This window comes from Equus przewalskii, chromosome 24 (genome assembly GCF_037783145.1).
Source record: "Equus przewalskii isolate Varuska chromosome 24, EquPr2, whole genome shotgun sequence".
In the NCBI taxonomy this organism is placed as follows: Eukaryota; Metazoa; Chordata; class Mammalia; order Perissodactyla; family Equidae; genus Equus; species Equus przewalskii.
Window position 1 is genome coordinate 7,514,528 of NC_091854.1, and position 24,359 is coordinate 7,538,886.

Here is a 24,359-nt window from a genome sequence, read left to right on the forward strand (position 1 = left end):
GATTTGGTGCTCTCACAGCACCACAGCAGGGTTTGTTTCCCAGTCAGGGAACCACAGCACCCATCTGTTGGTTCTCATAATGTGGCAGCTGAGTGTTCCTATGAAGCTGAAAGCTATACCACCAATATTTCAAATACCAGCAGGGTCACTCATGGTAGACCGATTTCAGCAGAGCTTCCTGACTAGACAGACTAGAAAGACAGACCATGACCACCCACTTCCAAAGAAATTGGCCATGAAAACCCTATGAATAGCAGCAGACCATTGTCTGACCTAGTGCCAGAAGGTGAGAGGATGGCGAAAAAAAGACCAGGCAGGGTTTCACTCTGCTGTACACAGGGTCGCTAGGAGTCGGAATAGACTTGACGGCACTAACAACAACAAAATCTGAGAGACAGCTTCACAGATTGTAGTTACAACATATATGATTGCTATTATGCTTCTAACCATCCTTAGAATGAATGCTCTGGATTACATATAGAGTTATCTTTTCTCTGTCTTAACTAAGAGCATCCCTGTCTTAGCGCCATAATACTTAAGAATTAGATTAGGGCCATCAGAGCACTGAGAAGAGTGAGGTGGCTGAGAGCTTTCAGGTACCTGGTGATTTACCATTAGCTGAATTTAAAATGAACTTCTTTGGATGTAGAAAACTCATAACCAGTTTTCACTGAACATGAAGGTATCGCCTTCCTAGTATATGTTTGTCAAGGACTGCTGGGTAGCCAAGAAAACCTTAGCAGGATTAATGATGAAGAAACAAAATCTGGAATGGCCACCTAACCCTTATAAAATTAAAGATGTATAACTTTATTATGAAATTAAATATCTATACCTTGTCTTTGCCTCAAAAGTTGTTGCTAAAAAAGGTCCTTATTCTTTATAGAGACATCCTGAAATACTTACAGAAGAAATGATATGATATTTGAGACTTACTTCAAAATAGTCAGGTGGAGGAGGGGAGTAGTGGGTGGGGAGATAAAGGAAACAAGTTTAGCCATAGATTGACTGTTGAAGCTGGGTGATGGGTACATAGGGTACGTTTTACTATTCTATCTATATATGTTTGATATTTTCCAGGAAAACAAAACAAAACAAAAACAATAAAACCTCCTTTGCTTTGAACTTGTGGAAGAAACTGAGTCAGGCCATTAGATCTGGCAGTTTGAACACCGTCTCCAAGGTAAGATGATGGAGTGGCATCCCAGATGTGAGTTGACTCACTTGACTTAACTCTACAAACCATGGTCGGTGGCCTAGATTTTCGTAGCTCCCAAGCCAATTTCTAACCAGAGCTCAGTAATGGTCTCCCACTTTCAGCGACTGATTAAAAACTACAAATTCAATAAAGTACCTGGGATGCTGGAAATAGTCTAGCTCTTGAGTCAGGTGTATATCTATGTAAAAATTAACCAAGCTGTACTCAAGATTTATGCACTTTCACGGTATGTAAATTATACATCAATAAAAGTTTATAAAAGAGAATAAAGCACCCAAAACTTTATTTCTAGAGCTGTTTAAGAATTGCTGTGAATTACAAGCTCTGATCCTTATTAACAAGAGGTACTGCTGACTTGTTCTCTCTATAGGCATGATCAGGCCTGGCGGAAGTGCGGCATTCACCTCATCTTTAAAAAAGCCAACCTGAATAAAGGACCATCTAGTGTGTTTGCTTATTATGGGGGGCAGTAGAACCAAAGAGGTAAGAGTCTGGGCTTTAATGCCAAATCCACTTAGGTTTGGATCCCATTAAGTAACTGTGTGATTTGGGGCAAAGTTACCTCTCTAAGCCTCAGTTTCCTCACACATAAAATAGGAATAATAATAATAACACTGCCTGCCTCATAGGGTTATAGAATTCAATGAGATAATATGGGAAAAGAACTTGGCACAATCTCATAGTCCACAACCAATAAAAATTAGTTATTAGCTTGATTGACAAATTTCAAGCCGGGGTTTTTTTCAGGCTAATATTGTACATAAGGAATAGGCAGACTTTTGACAGGGCTTGTCCATTAAAAGCCAACATTACACTTTTTATTGCTTTGAGCTTTCTCAGCCTTTAGGTCTATTGACAGGAATTGGTTGTGGGGCCAACTGCGCAAGTTCAACACAGATACACTCTATCCGCTGCCCCCTATTAATGCTTATATTAACCTTAAAGAACCTGAGCAATAAAACAGTTTCTGTAGATGAGCAAGACAACTCCTTTCTCTTGCAACAACAACAACAAAAAAAAAACAAAAAGGCAAGCACTACAGTATTCCAAATGCATGTCACATGATTCTTATTATCTAAAACTCAGAGCTCCTGATAAAACCCTCCTGGCTAATCACTGCCAGAAAGGTTGGATATTTGCAAAATAAATTTACATTTGGTAAGTATCTGGTAGGTATTTCCTATCTTCTAACTGTTTATAATATTATAACACTGTTATATAGGTTACTTTGTTTAATTACCTCCATGTACATCACAAATGCTTTATCCTGGAGGGTATGGCAGGAGGTAGCACTACTCAAAGTTATGACTTCTGGGAGTGCTTAATTAAGATTTTATTTTGGGGCTAATATTAAAAAAATTTATATTAAGGTTATTTTGGTGTTGAATCTAGTTGGAATTATTTGGATGATCATTGTACTAGTCTTTAAATTTTTCTGTGTTGAAAATATAAAGTTGGGAAAATATTATTTTGGTCATGGTCTATGGATGTGACCTTTTAGGATCTTGTTTGTGTGCTACGCAGACTCAAAACAATTTCCTCAGGAAAAGCTTACACCTGACTTCGGTTTTCCCATGTAGGTGAGAAAAGCTTTTTATACAACCAGCTGTCCTCAGGGACCTCAGCTTTCTTAACAGGTCAAATTCTACCCTTGAATTGTCTATTAAGGCAGAGGGTCTGAATTTAGACAACTTAGAATAACTGCATTCCAGGATTTAGCTAGGAGTATAATCTCATCTTGTCATCCAATATTTATTAAAAACTCAGTAGGGAGAAGCAATTTTCAGGGAGGATTATCTGAAGCATACACCAGCTTATGCACTTTTTCAGACAGTCTAGTCTAAAACACATCCATGGATTAAACCAGATCAATAGACAGCTGGTACCTTGCTAGACAGTGCCGTAGTTTCCCAAAGTAGAATTTTTACCAAACTGTACTTTTGTATGATGTCAACAACATATATTGAGTGTCGTGAGAAACAGCAGCTTTTGCTGCATCTATTTTTTTTTTTTTTTTTTTTTTTTATAAAGATTTTATTTTTCTCCCCAAAGCCCCCCGGTACATAGTTGTATATTTCGTTGTGGGTCCTTCTAGTTGTGGCATGTGGGACGCTGCCTCAGCGTGGTCTGATGAGCAGTGCCATGTCCGCGCCCAGGATTCGAACCAACGAAACACTGGGCCGCCTGCAGCGGAGCGCGCGAACTTAACCACTCGGCCACGGGGCCAGCCCCTGCTGCATCTATTTTAAGGATTCATGAGAATATTGTTCATTTCTATCACATAATAACCACTTTTTAGGATCCCAGAGAGAAATATATCTGATCTTGGTATCAAGAAAAGTTAATAGTAATAGTTAATCTCAACTTTGTGATAAGAAAGAAAGAGAGGGGGAGGAAGGGAGGGAGCGAAGGAAGGAAGGAACGAAGGAAGAGAAAGAAGGAAGGAAGAGAAAGAAAGAAAACGTTTCCACCTACCCTTTCTGACTCCTTCCTCAGAGAATCCTAAGCAAAAACATTAAGAAGTTTTCATTAGGTGCATGATGGAATATGCCAGAATAATATGCCTTTCCACAATCCAAATTGCAAAATGCTTCCCAAACCAGAAGCAAAAATGTTTTTGTGCAAAAAGCAGATCAAATTCTTCTGAAACAGGTAGAATATTCTGATGTTCCAAAATCCTCATCCCACACTCATGTTGCATGAGTTTCAGATCTGTAGCAGAAACTGTGCAGTGTGCTGACTGGTTGTATTAGGGTTCTCCAGAGAAACAGAACCAATAGGATACATGTATACATATATAAGAGGAGATTTCTTACAGGAATTGGTTCACACTGTTGTGGAGGTACGATCTGCAAGCTGTAGAACTAGGAAACCAATAGTATAATTCAGTCTGTGTCTGAAAGCCTGAGAACCAGAGTAGCTGATGGCGTAACTCCAGTCCAAGACTGGAGGTCTGAGAACTGCGGGCAGAGGGATGATGGTGGGGAGGTGGCGCTGGTATAGGTCATGGATGCCGAAGTCCTGGAACCAGGAAACCCAATGTCCAAGGGCAGGAGCAGATCAAGATGAAAGAGAAGATGGATGTCCCAAATCAAGACTTGAGAGAGGGAGAGAGACCCTACCCTCACAGACACACTCAGAAATAATGTTTTACCAGCTATCTGGGCATCCCTTAGCCAGTCAAGTAGACACATAAAATTAACCATCACACTGCTCAAAAGAAAAGTCTCTGTACACCAGGGCAGGTGGCATCTCAGAGTAAGAGGGAAATATTCTTCATTCATTAATTTTTTTCTTTTACTCACCTTCCCTGCCATATTCACTTTTTGGTGGGTGAAAGAAGAACAGAGATCCTCCCCCCATATCCATCTCTATACCCCACATATGGCATGGTGCATGACACTCAACCAATGTTTAATAAGTATTTGTTGAATTAAATTGAATTGTGCATCTGAGTCCATGAACCCCATCCCTCCAGCACTGGGCCTTTCCATCCTTCAGGCCTCAGTGGCTGCTTTTAAGCTCAGCCTCCACGCTGGTCACCCTGGTTACATCCTGAGGCAGAGGTCATTCCGGTGCTATTCTTTGTGTTTCCTTGTTGCCACCAGGATGTTCTCTCTTTCAGTAGTGAACAAAGAGACTGTGAGATACACAAGCAAACCCTGATTTGTACAGAAGCCCTGCTCATTCTCTCAACAGACAGGGATTGGGGGTTAAGTGTGGGATGTGTGTGTGTGTGCTGTGTAAGAGTGTTTTAATTAAAGCTCAAATGAAAGCTCATGGTGGCTCCTACTGCTGAATTGGCCCTTACCTGACAACAGGAATAGTTAAGAATATTTTAGGAAGAGGCACTGATCCTCTGGCACTCCTCTATCAGCCTCAGCCCCGATGAACTACTCAATTTGATGAGGACACAGACAGTGACAATTGGAGGTGATCTTGGAAAGCCCAGAACCCAAGGCCTCCTGTGGGAGATGAGGCCTGTGAGCCAGCGAACGGAGCTTGAGTCTCAGGTTGTCCGCCTGACTGCGGATGTCAGAAATCCATATTAAAATGCTTCCCAGCAAGTCCCGGGCACTGTGTGGAGTATGCCAGCTACTGCTCCCACACTGAGGCCCTGAGGCCTACCTCCTGGAGGCCGCCCAGGGTCTGCAGCCAGGGTGGCCTGGGTTTGAATCTGGGCTCTGTCTTCTCTGGCTATGTGATCTGGGGAAGGCAAAGCTTTCCAAGTCTATTTCCACAGCGTGTTTATTGGGATGGTTAGAGATAATGTGCTAAAAGGCCTCCAATAGTGCCTGGCATACAGTAATAATAACTATATTAAATGACTTAGTAAATCTCTACTCTATGCTTCACATCTATTAACTTGTTGCATCTGTGCAGTGCAACAGCCTATGACGTTGATGCTATTATTGTGATCATGTTTAAAGATAGAAAACCTGAAGTACAGAGAGGTTAAAGAACTTGGCTAAGGATAATAAATGACAGAGCCAGAATTTCCAGACTATGGAAATCTGGTTCAGAGTCCATGCCTTTAATTACTATATTCTGCTGCCCCAGAGTTACTGTGTTATTTATAATTTTTCTTGGCAGGAGTGTAATTATTACACTCATTTGGGAAAATAATTTGTCAATATGTGTTCATAAACTTTAAAAAGTTCTTACCCTTTGATGCAGTAATTCCACTTCTGGCAATCAATCCTAAAGAAAGAAATATACATACATAAAAACCCAAATGCAGTTTTAAAGAAAATGACAGCATCATTTATAGTAAGGAAAAAGAGAATCCAGCTGTTCGGTAAAAGGTGAATGAAAGATCATAAGATAGCATCTAAATGGACAATTATATAGTATGATTGTAGTATGCAAAAGCTCCGTCTAGACTCTTTTTTTTTAGATTGGAAAAAAACACAAATATTACTAGTGGTTAAACTAAGGTGGTGGAATATGGAAGTGTGTTTTAATTTTTTTTCATCTACTTTACAAATGTTGTATCATATAGCCATGCCATGTTCAGGAACGTATTCATTTCATGCTGTTTCCTGGGTTTGTGATGAGCAGCACGCCAGATAACCCCCACTGCTTCACTGATGGGTTAGAAGCTTGCAGCAGGAGGTGACCGAATGTGTTCTCTCTCCTCCACCAATAAAACCTAGTCATTAGCATGAGCTCCACCATCCTCATCACCTCCCAAGCCCATGACAGGCATTTGGCTTTTGGCTCAAGGCGTTTCCTTCCTGTGCTGGAGCAGTGTGGTTTGGTACAAAGAGACAAGATTTAGAATCAACAGACTTGGTTGGCTTTTAAAAAGCTGCTAGTTATCAGAAACTGGGCTTCTTAAACCACTGGTGTCCTTATGCAGGAAAGAGAAATGACTCTAATGCCTGCCTTGGAGAACTTCCAGCCTTTCCTTCTCCTCCATGAGGCAGCACAGCGGCAGAGCTAGAACACCCAGTGGGCTGCATCTGCCTGCCACCGGTTCAGGCTGTCTGCCCGGGGGTTGGCCTCTGAGGGAGAGTGGGGGGTATTCATGTGGGCTGATCCTCAGCCAGCCTGAGGTCTCCAGGAGCCTCAACTGCCCTCTTATCTCTAGGTATTGGGTCAGACATCACCTCCAGGGGAGGTGTGTTTTGTGAGTAATTTTTAAAAGTCACAATATGTAGACTTTACTGTTTTAAGGTAAAGTGTTTCATCTGGGGTTAGGGTAAATGATCACCAAACATCCTGGAGGAAATGATGAAAAACTCAAAAGAAAAATAATTTTACATTTTCTCTCTCTCGTTACATTTTCCATTCACCAACTAAAATCTACTCCTTTTTTTCCATAAATGTTCACGCTGGGTTTGTTTCTATGAAGAGTCATCTCATGCAGCCCACTCATAAGATGACACTTCATTCAGTCAATCTGTTCTTAGGAACAAGGTAAAAATATATATGTGTTGAGGTTAACAATTTTCTTATTTGAACTCTGAACACTAAAGCTCACAGCACCCTTCCTCTTCAGATGTTTGAAATCCTTTATGTAAAAGTTTAATTTAAAGTTTTTAGAGTACTAGAATATACTTTATAATGTGACAAGATTTAAATATATCTTTCCCAAAGTGTTTATTAAAATAATATTTTTCCTCATGGTTGAAAATGTTCCAAATATTACTATAAGATTGGGTCTTACTCATAGTGTAAGTCTTAATTTATCTCCAAATTTCTCCTTTCCCCCATTTCCCAATGTTTGCGTATGTTGGTAAAAAAGCATTACCCATTTTCCATAAATGATGATACCATCAAATCTTATTCTGACTTAGAGTGTCATTTGAGTATTATTTTGATAGCCTGCTACTCATAAGAGTAGAAGGGAGACAATTATATTACCTAACAATTAAGGCATCACACAATTATCATCCTGCATTTATTTTGCTTGTATTCACACAGTTTAGAAAAAAAATATAACTCTTATTTCCGTCTGACTACATCCACCAAGACACCAAGACAGCGAATCCAAAGATAAAAATTAAGTAGTCTTTTAATACTATGAGGACAAAATGATGGCCATTGTCTAACAAGTACTTCTTGTACGTAAAATAAAAACCAGTTCTATGTCTGATCTTTAATCAAGATCTAATTTTTCCATAGTTGATTTTTATAATCTTTTAACTGTTTGTTAAGTGATATGAATTATTTTGGCTTATGCATTACATAAACATGCTATCCGAAACACTTTTTCTGGGCTGTATCAAGGGACACAAAAAAATCATCATTGGATCCAGAAATTCCACCCCTAAAAGTATATCTTAAAGAAACAATTTAAAATGTGGGCAAAGCTATATCCAGAAAACTTTTCATTGCATTATTTAACATAGCAAAAAATGAAAGCGAGCTAAATACTAAGACAGGAGTGATTGAGGAAATTATAGTAAGCTAGTTGATAGAATCCTTTTTATAGCAATTGAGAATGATGAAAGATAATGTAAAAGCAAGGAAGGTGATTGTCATGATTTTTACTATAAAAATAGTTTTTTGTTCAACCAAAGAAAATCTGAAAAGTAAAGAGAACAGAAAGAAGTACTATAATATTCAGTGAAAAAAGCAGAATACACATTCGTGTCTATGATATGATTACAATTTTGTTTCTTTTAAAGAAGCAGAGCAAAAATACTGGAAAGCTGTTTTACTGGGATTTCTTTCTTTATCAAATTATATTTAATATAATTTATAATCAAAAATATATTTAAAAAATAAAGCACCACCTCCTTATAGACATATCTCTTATGTGGCTTACAGAGGAGCCTCATGCCCAGTCCCAACCTGTGATTTAAAACACTTTTTTACTGCGTTTATTAAACACTGATTTTACTTTCCGTGTATTTCCCACAACTACTCCTCAGCCAGGAGCTCACGGTATTTGACACATGGGAGGCATTTCCGGTTTTAAAGACAGGTAAACTAAGTCCTGAAACAAGTTAGTTATTTAACTTCCCCCAAATAAATCCATAGAATGTCTAGAAATGAAAATAGGTCCCTGATTAATTTTTCCCTGAACTTTGATGTAAAAAGAAAAGTTCCTGCAAATTGCTGTAATGAAGTTTACTTATGCAAAGTTGAATAATTTGAAGCAAGACCTGGGAGAAGGAAGTTAAACCTAGGACCCCCTCACTGGGAGCATTCTTCCATTCTGGGCTCCCAGGGGAACCTGTGAAGAGTGGAAATCAAAGGACTGCCCCTGTGCAAGGTCTTGCAAGATAAGTGGGTATTCTGACTTCACAGGTGAGAAACTGAGGCTGGTTGAGTTGAACTCATTTGCTCCAGGTCACAGGGCTAGTAACTGGCAGAACAGAGACTGATACCCACAAATGCCTGTCTACAAAAAGCCTGGACTCTTTTCCCTCCTAGCAGCATAGCTGAGAGGATCAAATGAGGCAGACATTACAGAAATGTATGCTGGAAATAGGGGCATCACCCCTCTCGGGGGTTTCGGGGTCACCCACTCTTCTGATGCCTCCCCTAGATAGAACAGAGATGGTAATTGTAAAGCTTTGTGAAAAAAATAAACAAGAGACTAGTAATATCCTGTTACAATTTTCTTTTTTAAAATGTCTCCAATCTTCTGTTGTAGGGAAATTCTGATCTATGAGATGACGCTTGAAATAAATGGGCCGCTCACCAGAGCTTGGAAATGTTTGCCATATCATTTGTTATTTGGCATCTACATATACATGATTATTGTTATTTAATAACAGTTAGTAAATTACTGACAAAATTAGTAAATTTAACATCCTTTTGGAGGGAACCAGTATTTACAGAAAATTATGCCCCAAGCCTATGTTCTGCTTACCATTAAATTCATTTCAGCAGCAAAGAAAAATCTGGGGGGAGGGATTCTTTCTAGCTTTTAAAAATGCGCACTTTGCAGGGTGTCTTACTCTCTTCGCTCTCAGTTTAGCAGTAAATGAGAGGTCATCTGGCACTTCGCTGCTCCTTGGCAAGTTTCCTAACCTCTCCAGGTGCCCCTCTTCTTACCTTTCTCCTCTGCTCCCCCTAAGTGTAGGAATCACATTTTACCACTACACACTTGGGAAATGACCTGATCTCTCTAGTTAAATATTTTTTAATGTATATTTATTTATTCGAATTGGTAATACGCACTTGGTTCAAAACGTAAAACATATAAAGGGGGATTCGATGTCGTGTCCCTCCCACATGCATCTCTCTGCGTGTGCCTGTCCCAGTCCCCTGTTTTATTCTGCAAACTCAGAGGCTGTGAAGGGCAAACAAAGCAAGGTGACTAGATTTCATCTGAATGAGAGGGATCTAATCTAAGGTCAAACGCAAGGTGATTATTTGTCCCCTTCATAGCCTCCCCATGTTTTCTGATACTTCAAACAGCAACACTCAACTAAACTGCTAAAAAGTCACAGTGCTTTTTCAAGAAATTTTCACTTTGAACTTAACTAATGTGCAAAGGAAATGGTTCAGCCATTTCTCTAGAACATGATTGATAAATTTCCTTTTGTCCCATTTATCATTTTCTTTTAAATTTTGCCTTTTTCTGCTGTTGCATAGGCTAGAAAGAATAAGGGAAGGATTTGTTTTAGACTGTTTTAAGATTTTTATACCTTAGGCCAGGACAAAGAACACAAGAAGAAAAATTTGTCAAAATGACCTTAATTTTTCTTCAGCTAATCAATATTTGCAATCCTTCTGATTAAGATTGCTTACCTCTGCATTTATTTTTAAAGAAAGGGTGTGTTGAGCAAATGAACAGTAGTGTAAGAGGACAACTAGGCAGACAATTAAGATATGTGTCTTATGGTCCAGTGCCTGGCACACAGTAGGTGTGCAGCCATGGCTGTGTAAAACCTATTTATTAAAGCATGCTTGAAGCACTGCCATGGTAACCAAATATTTTCCGCAAATCTTCAGATTTAACAATGCAAATTAAAAATCACTTAAAAAACATTCTCTAGGGGAAGGGCTTGAAGAACTTTTTTATCCGTGACAATTTTGGATTAATCTAAAATATGGTACGTTATTTTGCAAGAACTCAGGAGCACTACTCCCTTGTCCGGGTATCTGACGCTAGAGACTTACTGTGCACGAAGTAGTGATCAAAATCTAACTCAATTCATTCAGGAAACTAATATAATTACAACGACAACAACCCTCGTCAGGAAAGGGTTTGGGCTCTAAGTATGCACAACAGGCCACACTGTGGATCATGACAGAGCAGTCTAGCGTTGAAGGTTGTTGCATTTGTTTATTTACGGGTGAGGTTTTAATTTTTTCCTGTCCTATTAGTAAAACTCATTAGTTAATTAACGCCATTTATTCATTTACTCAGTCCACAGACATTTAAGAGCCCACCGGAAACATAATGCTGTAGATCCAGCGCCTACCCTCGTGGAACACACAATCCTAGCGAAGAGTTACTTTTCAGTACTCATCAGGGTGGTGCTTTTACGGCGCTTTACCGCTCCCCCCGGGACCGGGTGCCCCGGGAGGACTGCAGGCGGTGGCGGAGCCCGCTCCCGAGGCGCCGCTCGCCTTGGCTCGCCCTGGCAGGGCGGGGTCCGCCGAGCAGCCGCCGTCGCGGCCCCCGCGCGCTCCCGCCCGCGCGCTCTTTAATTTTGCAGCTCCGACCACCGGAAATTAGCCGCGGGCTCGGCAGACCCGGGCCCGCGCGGCGAGCGCCGCCTGGGGGGGGCGCGCCTGCCGGCCACGCCGGGCGCCCGCGGGACGCGCCGCCAGCGCCCTCTCTGCCGGGGGCTCGGCGCTCGCCCACCTCTTCCAAATTTAACCATTACCTAAATCCGAAGGGAAATGAGCAAACCTCTCGGATTGGGTGTCAAGGTATTTTCAGCCTCGTTGGGCGTATTTATCCCGAAGTGTTTCCACAACAAGCTATTTCGGGGCCGCGGGGCAGGTTTCGCTCTGCGGACGCCGCGGCCACTCGCTGGGCTCCAGGCCGGCGGCACCGCGGGCCGGTGATTCACGGCCCCGACCCGGGGGCGGCGCGGCCCAAGCAGGCGGCGGGGTTGGGGGGGTGGGTCCCGGGCCAGATGGGCCGGGAGGCCCCCTCGGAGCTGGGCGCTGCCACCCCCGGGCTCTCCAGTCAATCTGTGTCCTGAATCTGTGACTTCTTCTCGCTACGGAAGTCTCCCAGGAGCCAAGAATAGTTCATTTTCTTTCGAGTCATTTCTAGTGCCTGGGTGTCTGGGCCCTCCGGGTCTCCCCATCCCCCGCCGTCCCATAGAGAAAAAAAAACGAGAAGGCCGCCGGGGAGGGCGGCGGGAAAGGCCGGGCACCCTGTCCGCCTCCTAGCCCCTTGCGCAAAGGAGGAGCGCGCCCCGCCGCCCGCCGGGGGTTGGGGGGCAGGCCTGAGAGGGCTACGCGAGCTACTCCTTAACGCTCAGGAAGTGAAGCTTGTGGTTTTGGGGGCTGAGCTCGGAAGGAGATTAAAAAAAGAGAGAGAGAGAGACAGCGCGGTCTCTCCCGAAAGCAGCTCAGTTTGAAAACTCTCGGAGCGCTGTGCCCGCGCCCTGACCCCGCAGGTAGGTCCGCTGCGCCTGTTCTGCGCCTCCTTCCCTGGCGGGGGCGGCCGCGGGAACTGGCGGGGCACCGGCACTGCGGGGGCGACCAGAGGGCGCTGCCGGGTTCCCACCTGCTGCCGCCCGCTGGGCCGGCGCCCCGAGCGAGAGCTCTACCCACTGGGTCCCGGAGCGACCCGCACGGCGGGGCTCGGGATCCGGCGCAGGGGACGCGCGCCAGGCCGTTCAGTGGTTCTGCAGGGGAGCAGGATCCCCCCGGGAAGGAAACATCTGGTGGGAAGGTGGCAGCGACGGGGCTCCGGAGGCTGCCCTCTCGGCGCCTCTAGCTCCCGCCTTCCCGGGCCCCGACCATGGCGAGAGGCCCAGCGGGCCCGCGTGCGCTGAGGGGTCCGCCCCGCCCCTCGGCCGCCAGCTGCTGCGCGAGGTCGCCTTCCCACGCACTCAGCCCTCGGCCCTACCACCCCCCGACCCACTCCGCCCTCGCAGGAACCGGCAGAGCCAGCCAGGATGCGAGGGAAGCGTGGGGCCGTGGCCAGGGTCGGGCAGCCGCCTCCGCGCCCGCCTCATCCCGCGCGATCCCGGCCGGCGCAGCCTCAGCGCCGGCGCGGACAGCTGCCCCCGGACCCCCACACCGCCCACTCTGCGCCAACGCAGACCAAGCCGCGGCACGGCCCTCGGGACCGTTCCACCCCGTTTTCTCTTTCCTCTGAGTTTCATGGTGGTTTAAGGAATTGGTTTTTGCGTTTGTGGTGTCTAATTATACGACCGAAGGGGCAGCTCACGCCGGGGCGCACGGAAAACTGAAGCGGCAGAACTGCGCCCTAGGGGCGCCCAGCACCCCGAAGCCTCCTGAAGCCCGGACCCTAGGGGCGGACAGCACCCTCACGACAAGGGGCCTTCTGGCACATAGGACGCGGGGAAACGTCGCTAGGGTATCCGCTAAATGCCCCAGCCGTTTTTTCTCCCAGGCCTGTCCCCACTCCTCTCCTGGGGAAGAGGACACACTGGGGGCCTGGAATGCCTTCCAGGGAACGAGTCCCCGAGAACTCGTTTTGAGCCCGAAGCACCAACGCGCAGACTTAGACCAGGTCCTGCATCCTGCCCTGGGAGCCCCGCGGCTCCTAGTCTGGCTGCCTAAGACGAGGGGTCCCTCCCGGGCCAGGCGTCCCAGACCCCTTGTTTCTGAACTAGCGCAGACCGCGGAGCGCTGCAGTGCCCGAAGCGCCTGCAGCTGGACTGTAGACCTGGCCCCGATCGCCCTCACTCCGGGACGAAGGCAGATTCGTTTTCCCCAGACCTCCGAGCCCACCTGGTCCCGCCCCCGGAGCGAACCCCGAGCAGAGCAGTAGCCGCTGCCCCGCCTCCCTGCTGGGCTCAGGTTTCGACCCCGGGATTAGGTGAACTGATTGGGGGTTAATGAGAACGGCGTAGCGGGCAGCTAGGTCCCTCCCAGGTTTGCGCCGGGACCCGGTTCTCTGGGGCCTGCCAGAGCAGCCTGTCCTCTCCCGCGTCCGCTAAATTGTTGGTTCTCCTCGGACTCCGATAAACCGTGCGTTTCCCAGCCAGCGCGCGGATCGGGCTCGGCTTCCCCAGGACGAAGTTTTTGGTGAGCAGAACGGAAAGTGCTTTTTCCTGGGCCTTGGTTTCCGAGGTTAGGTCTCCACGGTCTGGGGTCTCTCACCCCAGACTCTGCCTGCTCCCGCCGCAGCCGCGTCTCCGGGCCAACTTTTTCCCCGCGTGGGGCAAGTATCAGGGGCAAGCAAAATGAGCCGGATGCGAGTTCCTCCCGGGACCAGGGTCGGTCCTCTATCACCTCCTTCCCCTCACCTTCCTGTCCCTCTACCCTCCTGCCTTCTTTCTCCGGCCTCTAATGCTCCTAGTCCTTCTGCCGCTGTCCCCCCGACCCCACCCCTTAGCCTACCTAGTGCGCCCCGCCCCTGCCCCCCTTTCACGCCAGTCTGTCGCCGGCTCTGGGAAGGCTTGGCTCTTTGCCCCTCCCCGGTCCTCGACCACCGACACATCCCCCGCCCTAAGTCGATCTGCGCGTCTCCGCCCTTCTCCCCAGCCCAAAGCAGAGCCGGCAGGCCGTGAGTGGTCGAGTTGGGGTAACTGGCCGGTTGGGGACTTCGGTTCTCTGGAGGGTTTGATTGCCAGACCGCGTTTTGCTAGGGAGGGGAGGGGCCGAGGGGCGTGGGCAGGGCAAAAGGAAGAGGCCTGAGCCCGGGGCCCGGGACAGGTTTTCCCGCGGAGCTGTGGCGGCAGCGGCGGGCTCGCGCCACCTGTCCGAGTGCCACCTGGTGAGCGCGGCGCAGCGGGGCCAAGCCCCTCCTCCCGCGGGTTTTCCTCGCTCCTCCCCGGCCAGAGCTCTCTCTCCGCCCGGGGGCCCAGTCCTGGGCCCCGGAGCGTGCTGACCCGCGTCTCCATCCGGTTCTCCTCTCGCAGGTCTCCGCCTGGCTGGGGCTGAGCAAGAACTCCGGGTGACAGTGGGCTGACAGTGTTGGGACCCTTGGAGCAGAGTGGGGAGCGCGCCCGACCACCATGCCGCGTTCGTTCCTTGTCAAGAGCAAGAAGGCTCACAGTTACCACCAGCCGCGCTCCCCCGGACCCGACTATTCCCTCCGTCTGGACAGTGCACTGGCGCCTGGCGGAGCAGGTGCGGGGCGCGCGGGCCGGGCGGGGCTTCTCCTGGGTCCATAGACTCTGCGCCCCGCCACACCATCCCCCAGGAACCGAGAAGGGCGGCCCCGACGCTCCCTTTGCTGCCCTTTTTTATTTCCTACCGTCCGAGTTGTTCCAGGCTTGCCACCTAGGTGCCACGGCCTCCCTGCTCCCTCCCGGGAGGGAGGGTTCCCGGACAGGTCTGGGGAGAGAGGAGGTCGCCCTGATGCCACGGTCTGGGGGAGCCACTTCAGAACCATCGGGCCCAGCCAGGCCTGGCCTGAGCCCCCGTCCTGCCTCCTCCCCGCAGACAGCACCTCGAGCGCAGGCGGGGCGAAGGCGGAGCCCCGGGGCCGTTTGTCCCCCGAGGCGCAGCTGACCGAGGCCCCCGACAGAGCCTCCGCGTCCCCCGGCAGCTGTGAGGACAGCGTCTGCGATCCGAGCTCTGAGTTTGAGGACTTCTGGAGGCCCCCATCGCCCTCTGTGTCTCCAGGTAGGGACCCGTTGGGAGCTCTGGGGCCCAGGCGACAGGGACCCCGCAGTGAGGAATGAAGTTGAGCAGCTTTGGTCACAGAAAGGCTAAATAGATGGAGGAGAGTCTTTCCGGGAGGAGGGAGCTTGTTCGTGGGGTGAGGGACCCAGTGGGGAGGCTTCCGGCTTCTCCGGGACTGGGACGGCCTGCTCGAGGGGTCTGCCGCCTGGATCCGAGGCGGCGGCTGTTCGTCCCTAACATTAGTTCGCGCGGAGCCGGTGGGTGAGAGAGAAAAAATGAGTCGTCTTAACCGGCAGCAACGGCGACATTTCGTTTTGCTGACCAGAGATGATTGTTTAAGAAGAGCTGGGATCCCAGAATCCAGACCCCCGTATCTTAAACAAACGGAGACCTGGGCAGTCTGAGAGGGAAGAGTGGTTGCCTTTGAAAGTCACGCTGGCTCCCGCGGGCTGGGCATGGCAGAGCTGGGTGCCGGCGGGAGGGGCTGGGCTGGGACGAAAATCTCGGCCCCCCGCTAGGTCTTCGCTGGAGCGGAGTGGGAGCCTATTTCATTTTTCGTTCTGCCCCGTTGGCCCAGCCTTGGGGACCAGCCTTCTGGTTTCATTTCCAGACAGCAATCAGTTTCGCTCAAACTGAGCGATTGCGCGTTGGGTAGGGGAGAGTCTCGGGTTCGGGCCGGGGGAAGGAGAGCGCAGACCAGCCGGCTTCCGCCAAGGGCCGGTTATTTCCAGATTGCAATTACTAGTTTTAAAAGATACCCGCACGCCCCTCCCACACTCAGAGCATTGACTTGGCTAAAGCCACAGCTCCTGCGAGTGTGTCGGGGAGCCGGGACCCGAGGGTTCTTGGCTGTGCAGGACACCGCCCCGCAAGGACTGGGCTCCGCCGGACCCTCTGCGACGCCTCTCCCTGAGGCACCTAGTCTGGAGTCCGCGCTGTGTGTGAACAGATTTGTGAATCTGTGTGCACTTAGAGAAAGTGTATGTTGGGTATCTGGTTTTAGCAAAATTCACGAGGGTCGGGGTGCAGAAGGCCATGAATTCGGAAAGCCATTCCCCTTGCAGGTGGTGGCTAAACTTTAACTGTAAATTATCCTCTAAGAAATTCAGATTTTTCTTTTTCCGTTAAACTATGACAGGAAGGGGAATGGGGAGAATGTGGCAGGCAATTCAAGCCCGAAGTCCCCTTTCTGCTGCCCGTTTTCTACCTGTACTGGGTACTTAATAATTTTGAGGAATGTTAACGCCTTCCCGGTTTTTATCACACAGCGTCTCGGGTAGGCCAGGCCATATTTTAATTGTCCTCTGCCTCCCTCCTTATCGATCCCAGGAAAGCAAAAGAACGGAGTGGGGACCTGGAGCCGGGAGGACGCCGGTGCTAGGCGCTGGGCCCTCTGCCCATGTGCGCTGTCCCGGGCCGGAAAGGTCGCCGCCTTCTCCTCCCGCACAGCTCAGCTCAGCCCAGAGGGTTTTTTAAGCGCAGACAGCGTGGCGCGCCTTTCTCCATGGCACCGCCAGTGCGCTGGTCCAGCCAGAAAAGACCCTTTAACGTCGTGCGCTTCTGCTGCCCTGGCACAGAATTTACCTAACTCCTCACTCGATGTCATTTTAATCTGTTCGCTGCCTTGCCGCCTCCAGTGGTCCTCGAGGCCCCAGGGACCAGGCCCACGTTTTATCCTGGGGGCATCCCTGGCATCTAGCGCGGCGCCTGGAGCAGGGAGCGCCCCACGAGCGCTGGGGGCCTGGGGGGTCCGACTGCAGACCCTGCCAGGCGGCCCCCGCCCCGCCGTCTTAAGCCTGACCGGCTTGTGCCTCCACAGCCTCGGAGAAGTCGGTGTGCCCGTCGCTGGACGAAGCTCAGCCCTTCCGCCTGCCGTTCAAGCCGTACCCGTGGAGCGGCCTGGCGGGTTCTGATCTGCGGCACCTGGTGCAGAACTACCGGCCGTGCGCGGCCCTGGAGCGCGGCGCCGGCCTGGGCCTCTTCTGCGAGCGCGCCCCGGAGCCGGGCCACCCCGCGGCGCTGTACGGCCCGGAGCGGCCTGCGGGCGGCGCGGGCTCCGGGGCGCCTGGGGGAGGCAGCGCTGCCGGTGGCGCGGGCCTGGGGCTCTACGGCGACTTCGGGCCCGCGGCGGCAGGGCTGTACGAGCGGCCTACGGCGGCGGCGGGCGGGCTGTACCCCGAGCGCGGCCACGGGCTGCACGCGGACAAGGGCGCCGGCGTCAAGGTGGAATCGGAGCTGCTGTGCACCCGCCTGCTTCTGGGCGGCGGCTCCTACAAGTGCATCAAGTGCAGCAAGGTGAGGCTCCCGCGCCTGCGCCCCCGCCCCGCGCCCAGCCGACGCCCGCGCCCCTGGGCCCCTCTCAGCGGCCTTCTCCCCGGCCTCATCCGCCGCAGGTGTTCTCCACGCCGCATGGGCTCGAGGTGCACGTGCGCAGGTCCCACAGCGGCACGAGACCCTTTGCGTGCGAGATCTGCGGCAAGACCTTCGGGCACGCGGTGAGCCTGGAGCAGCACAAAGCCGTGCACTCGCAGGTAAGCGCGGGGCGCACGGCCGCGCGCCGCCCTCGTCAGGTCTTCGCGTTCTCTGTGCGGCCCCAGCCGCTCTCTGCCTGGCAGCCTTCTCCTTGGACTTCCCGGGACTGCTCCCAGTCTCCTCCGCCACGTCCTTTTGCCCAGGTGTGTAGGGAGAGGTGGTGGTGGTCGGCTCAGGCCTAGAGGCAGCCCTAGAGCTTGCCGTCGCGTCATTGTGAGTCTCCACAGTGTGCTCCCGATCGTTGACTTTGGGTTTGAGGAGGGTTTGTATGTACTCTTGCAGCTGGTCTATCAGATTTATTAGTTTTGTTTCTTTGCCTCGCTTCTCACTAAATGGCTGCCACTTAATCCACACTGACCCCTCCCGACTGAAAAGGAGAGATCTCAGCTCATTTAGAACATCGAGCAGCTCTTCTTTCATTCATTCGTTTATAAATATTTGTTGCCCAACTTCCAGGCGCCGGGCATGTGAGAATCCTCTAACACACCAGGTCCCTAAGAGGACGTCTCCACAATTACAGTTTAGCTGACAGACTGAGGGAGGACAAGCAAATGGTACACAACTATGACAGGAGAATGCTTACTTACGGAGATTTATTTACTACAAACAGTATTCTCCTATCTCCCTCAACACCACACTGGCTGGAGGGAGGTGACATCTGGAGTGATTGAGGTCTAAGCCTGCTGTTGAGGGGGTTGGAGAAGTGTTTGTAAATGGGTGTCAAAAAAAGCAGGGTGGGGATAAGTTTTGCCATGGGGTGTGGAGGGATGTGGGTGAAAAGTGTTTGGGTAGAAAAAGTGTTAAAGGGGAAGAGGATAGGGTGGGGAGGGTGGAGTTTGATAATAATTGGGTAGAGAGAGGATAATGGGGCAGGCTATGTGGAAGGGGGCCCCCAAAAGGAGATCCCTGGCTTTGGGGATTTTAGGGTCTGGTTAGTGGTGAGGAGAATGGCAGCCTAGATGATTGCACTAGGAATGCCACATCTTCCTTTCCGCAGGAACGGAGCTTTGACTGTAAGATCTGTGGCAAGAGCTTCAAGAGGTCATCAACGCTGTCCACACATCTGCTCATCCACTCAGACACCCGGCCCTACCCTTGTCAGTACTGTGGCAAGAGGTTCCACCAGAAGTCGGACATGAAGAAACACACCTTCATCCACACTGGTGAGCTGAAGGCCCTTGGCTTGTAGGAAACACCCTGTGAGGGGTGCGGGGCCAGGGGCATTGTTCTTCCTCCTGAGGTCAGTATAGGTCCCCTTCTCTGTGATATTCTGGCCGCAGAATGAGTGGTGGATGAGGCCTTCCAGATGGAGTTAGTCACTGCAGTGTGTTGAAGAAAACAAGGAGGCAGATTCTTTTAGGTTCATTTGCATACATGCTTCTCCACAGAGGGGCTTTGATTTGAGGTCCTGTCTGAAGAACCACTCAGCACGTCAGCTGCAGGTTCTCTGTCCTTGCAAACAATGTTTTCCTCTAGTTCAGCAGCTGCTCCAACTGCTGCCTGCTCTGGGTGAAGTATGAAGCTCCAGGGTCCTCTCAGAGCCTTGCTCTAAATGTTTGCGTGGCAATGGAAGACTTTTTTAGGGCTCCCACCCAGCCTTTTGGGGGAAGGACTTATGTGTGGCCTCTTGGCTGCATTTTTAGAAGTCCGAGAGCTTATTTTGATTGAGGAGGAAAAAACAATGGTAAATATCACTAAGCTCTCTGATAAGCACTTTTAAAATGCATTACCTCGTTTTATGCTCTCAACAACTCTGGGAGGGAGCAACTATTCCTTTTCCCCATTTTGGAGATGAGGAAAGTGAGGCATGGAAGGGTTAAGTAACCTGCCCAGGGTTACATTGCTAGCAAGTGGCAGGGCTGGGACTTAAATTCAGGTCTGTCTGACCTCAAATGCCTATGCTCTTGACCGCTGTGTATTGTATTCTATTTTCAGAGTCTTGGAGGTTGGTAGATATAGAAGGCTTCTCTTTGCTTATTGCCCTTTTCAAAATAAAAGCAAGTTCATGCCATGATGATAATTCTTTACCTATTATGTTGCTTTAAAACTTATAAAGTGCTTTCAGATCTATCACTTCATTTGATTCTTACTGCCACCCCATAAAGTGGAAGGAGCTGCTTTTGCCATCCTGAGACTCAGAGAGATGGAACGATTTACCAAAAGTCAGACTGAGAGTAAATCGTGGGGCCCTGGAATGCCCTGACTTCCAATCTTGGACTCTTTCTCTAACATTTTGATAGTATGTGGGTGGCAGTTTTAATGCCAGGAGCTCTTTAATAGTCAACAAGATATTTACACGGGACCCAGAATTCTGATTGTTTTATTTCAGAATATGAGTACTGATTTAAAACAAATTGCAGTGTGTTCCAAACACCCACCATTGATATTTAGAATATGCTTGGGCAGTATGGAGGCCCCCTATCAGGAAACTCAGAAAAATAGCCTACTTTAATCATGTCCCCTTGCGTGAAATTTCCATATAACTCATTCCTGTTGAGTAAAGGTATCCAAGATGCTTATCAAAATGCAACTAGGATCTTGACTGAAAGAAACATTAAGCCCTTATCAGCATTTACTTTATAGCTAGAATTCGTTTCTCAGATTTGTTTGACCCTAAAGGGATAGGATAAGTTTTGATGGTGGTTCCTTATCAAGGAAATCTGAAGCAAGAAGACAGAAAGGTGTATAGCAAGAGGGACAGAAGTTTCCTCAAAAACAAACTTCATCTATTTTGCATTTTTCCCAAGGCCAAGCCCTGACTATATGCCATGCTAAGCATATAGTCATATATCGTCATGAGCATATATTCATGCTGAGCATGAATTTGGAAATTCATGCTGTTTGCCCAGATGTTCAACAGCACATGAATTGGAGGAAAAGGGAAAACCTTTTCTGTCTGTTATTAACTAATCTGTGGTGAAGAGTTGCTGGTATATAAAGAATCCTGTGATTGACCTCATAAAAATAAAGTAAAATCAAGATCGAAAAAGATCAGCTACCTTAAGAAATACTTTGTGGCCAAAATATGGAATTTTTAAAATAAGACTTTGAGAAATGTCCACGCTTCAGATACATTCTGTTGTCCTTCAAGAGCAAGAAAGAGTATAGACTCACTGGTCCATACAAACCAACACCCACTTGGAAACTCAGATTTGAAAACTTCCGCTGAATTAGAACTGTCACATGGTTTGAAGGACAGCCGCCACCACCCCCACCCCCACCCACCCCCGCCCTCGTGTTGAACATCTGCTGTGGGAGCTCTCTGCTTCTAAGTCAGGGGAGTCCTCCCAGGGTGGATTCAGCTGCAAGTCTGGGGAGGGCACGTGGCCTTTGCTCTGTTTCCGTTTAGCAGGAAACGGTTTGAGGGCTTTGACTGGGAACCCCCCCTCAGAAAGTCTCCCTTTCACCTGGTGCACCCATGGCTTCCCAGGACTTGTGTTGCAACACGTCACCCTCCAAGTTGCTTGAAGGCCTTAGACTGTGGTGCAGCCAGCTGCTGCCAAGAGCATGTGGGTCACAGTGAGTCCCCTCTAGCTTTATGATAGACTCATTCTTCCTCCCCTCCCCCTTCCATCTCTGCAGGTGAGAAGCCCCACAAGTGCCAGGTGTGCGGCAAGGCATTCAGCCAGAGCTCCAACCTCATCACCCACAGCCGCAAACACACAGGCTTCAAGCCTTTCGGCTGTGACCTGTGTGGGAAGGGCTTCCAGAGGAAGGTGGACCTCAGGCGGCACCGGGAGACGCAACATGGGCTCAAGTGAGTGCCCTGAATGGCCGCAAGCAGCAGCTACACAACACTACGGAGGGCAGCCTCCCCATTTGAGGCCACCTATTTCTGGACTTCTCAGGTCCCCCAGTCCAGTCTGCAGATCCCACCTGGGTGGCCCCCCTTCACCTTACTTCCAGAGGGGATAAGTTACCTTTTCAAAGTTCAGCCTGGAGTGGGAACCAAATGACTCGCTGGGCTTTGGACACATGGAATCAGCTCCTCTACACCTGAAGACTGGAAGTCAAGAGGGGATCAGATCAAATCTTCGGCCCTGCTTCACAGATGGGAAGGTCCTTCAGGTTTCTTCCCTCCTCCTCCTGACCTACCCCAGATACTTGTCTGGAGAGGAGGAATCACAAGGTAGACACATGCAGATGTTTTTATCTGGAATGAAGAATGAGTGTTATTTTTATTTTTATTTTTCCTTCTGAGGAGTCTGTTGACCCTTTTCTATTGGGTGCTGCCTGTAAATCTTGGAGGAATTGTTTCTCCCACTTGAAGACTGGTTCAGAAACTGATTTTGGGAAGGAGTTTCATCCTTTTGAAATTACAAGACACACTGTTGAGCCTGCCCCAAGAAGGAACAGAAGAAAAGTGGACTTGGTGATGAGAGGAGATTAGAGGTCGTCCCTCCAGGAGGCCTGTGAAGGCTTCATCAGAGGAGGAAGAAGCACAGAGCCTTTGGACAAGATGTCATCCATTCACTCTGCAAGTGTTTGTTGACCGCCGGTTACCATGGTACCAGGCGCTACACTAGGTACCGGGGAGCCAGAAGTTAAAGTCTCAGCCCCCATCCTTCAAAAGCTAACAGTCATCCCTCCAAGTGGCTGGTTCTGTTCTTTTCCTCCAAAGGAATTCTGAGAAGACGAAACAGAATCTTGAAGCTTCCCTACTGATCCGTTTGGATTTTATCAAGCATAAACAGAAAATAGCTAAACAGAGACTGCAAAGATTTATGTGTATGTTCAGTTTTTTATTAAGCTGAAATGCTAAAGATGTCTAAGCTAGTAGGCATGTGGGAGTGAAGGCTCTGTCTTCAACTCTTTGACCCTCCATGTGTACCATAGAGGAAAAAAGATGGTATTTTTACTTTGAGGTTGGTAAATGTTTTTAGACCTTTTGGAGTGCATTATGTTTGTTAATATATATTTATTAGAGTGATGTCTTAAGTTAATAAAGTATTACGACTCTTGCATACTGCTTTTCATTTAGGCAGGGAATTTGGGAAAGACCTTTGTTTTTGTCCGTAGGGGCCGTTGGCGCTGAAGGAAACTACAGAGGAGAACAAATGTACAGCAGACAAGCCAACATCCGGGGTGAAACCCGATTGCTCTCGTTGTATGTGCTTTTCTCTTTTCTTCCACACCTCAGAGAGCCTTCTTTCTTAAGAGAGAAACTACGTGTACAGAACTCAGCGCCCACCTCCTAGAGTCCCTGATGGACGCGCGTGTACCTAGGCTCGCTCTTCTGGGAGTTTCAGGGTTTGTTTTTTACAGGCCAGAAGGCTCCCAGGTGAACGAAGCAATCGCAAGCCTTATGTCTGGAGGTTGAGTCTATCACCAACACATCATGTGACGTGGGCCAGTGCTTTGACCTCCTTGATACTGGTTTCCTTGACCATGAAATATAGATCCCAGTCCAGCCCTGACTACTTTGATTCTGTGGAGACTGCAGGGGAAAGAAAGTGTCTGAGGCTGGTTAGCTGCCTCGCCTAAGGAAAATTACAAATCTGAAGATGCATGAGGGGCAGGAAAATTGGGATCTGGGTTATTTCTGGCTCTGTCCCACCTGTGGGAATTTCTTGCACAGATCAGTTCTTTAAGAAAATGAAACCAGAATAAAGCCCTGACCCAAATCCCAATTACCTGTGCTCTTTCTAATATCTCCCAGCCAGGGTATGCGTGGCCCATGGTGACCATAGCAGATTGTCCATTTCCATTCAAATCAATTTCACATATTAGTTGAGCACCTAGTATGTGCCTGGCACTCTTCTAGGTGCTGAGGATACAGCAGCGAGCAAGCACAGTGTCCTGTGGAGCATTGTTTGGTCACTGCTGATTCTTCAGCTCCCAGAACAGTGCCTGGCACACAGTAGGAGATCGATAAATATTTGCCGAGGCTGTAAGTGAATAAGCAGAAAAAATAAACTCCTGTGTCATCCTGGCTGGCTCTGCTTTCTACAGCACAAAGGGAAGAGAAATCACTTGAGAGTCTAGGAAACAAATACAACACAGAGGACTCTCTCTGAGCTGGTGGCTAAGGGGGCCTTCCACGCGGCTTTTCTCACCTCTCCAAATCTCAGGCCTTAGCTGTCCTCACTTGGTTTTCGACACCATGTCTTTCCCTGTCGGTTTACTCTCATTCAAAACTTAAATCTGTTTACTTTATGATGCAGTTTAAGATAATTTTCCAGAACTGATGAGTGAACAGTTGCAGCATCCAGGAACTTCTTCCCAGTGTCTTGGGTAACAAAGTTCCCTGTGAATAAAGATCACAAAATATCCCTTCTACAGAACTCTCCGCACACACTGGCTGATCATTTCCAATCTGGATTCAAAAGTGAGGAAGTTGCATTGAGAGGTAAGTAGAACTGATTGAAATCTAGTTGGGTGCCCTGTCCTGCTCTTCCCTTATGACATTTAGAAC

The 24,359-nt window shown here is 48.8% G+C and overlaps 1 protein-coding gene and 1 long non-coding RNA gene across 6 annotated transcripts; one reads left to right on the forward strand and one right to left on the reverse strand.

Annotated features, from left to right (window-relative positions):
* Nucleotides 1–3,694: 3,694 nt before the first annotated feature.
* Nucleotides 3,695–15,249, reverse strand: LOC103555709 (uncharacterized). The gene is made up of 3 exons (XR_011532548.1): nucleotides 15,042–15,249; nucleotides 5,885–5,920; nucleotides 3,695–3,721 (listed from the first exon to the last, which is right to left on the reverse strand). It is a non-coding gene; the product is annotated as an uncharacterized lncRNA (long non-coding RNA).
* On the forward strand, nucleotides 12,111–22,906 carry GFI1 (growth factor independent 1 transcriptional repressor). 5 transcript variants are annotated; one of them, XM_070592657.1, is made up of 7 exons: nucleotides 12,111–12,264; nucleotides 14,704–14,914; nucleotides 15,230–15,412; nucleotides 17,232–17,707; nucleotides 17,806–18,087; nucleotides 18,942–19,107; nucleotides 21,527–22,906. In XM_070592657.1, the coding sequence occupies exons 2-7, from the start codon at nucleotides 14,800–14,802 to the stop codon at nucleotides 21,703–21,705; spliced, it is 1,401 nt and encodes a 466-aa protein (XP_070448758.1). In that variant the 5' UTR covers nucleotides 12,111–12,264; nucleotides 14,704–14,799; the 3' UTR covers nucleotides 21,706–22,906. The 5 variants fall into 5 exon arrangements, with proteins under 5 accessions (XP_070448758.1, XP_070448763.1, XP_070448760.1 ...); XM_070592662.1 differs by having other exon boundaries at nucleotides 17,806–17,943; XM_070592659.1 differs by lacking the exon at nucleotides 12,111–12,264 and adding an exon at nucleotides 13,729–13,867.
* Nucleotides 22,907–24,359: the final 1,453 nt, after the last annotated feature.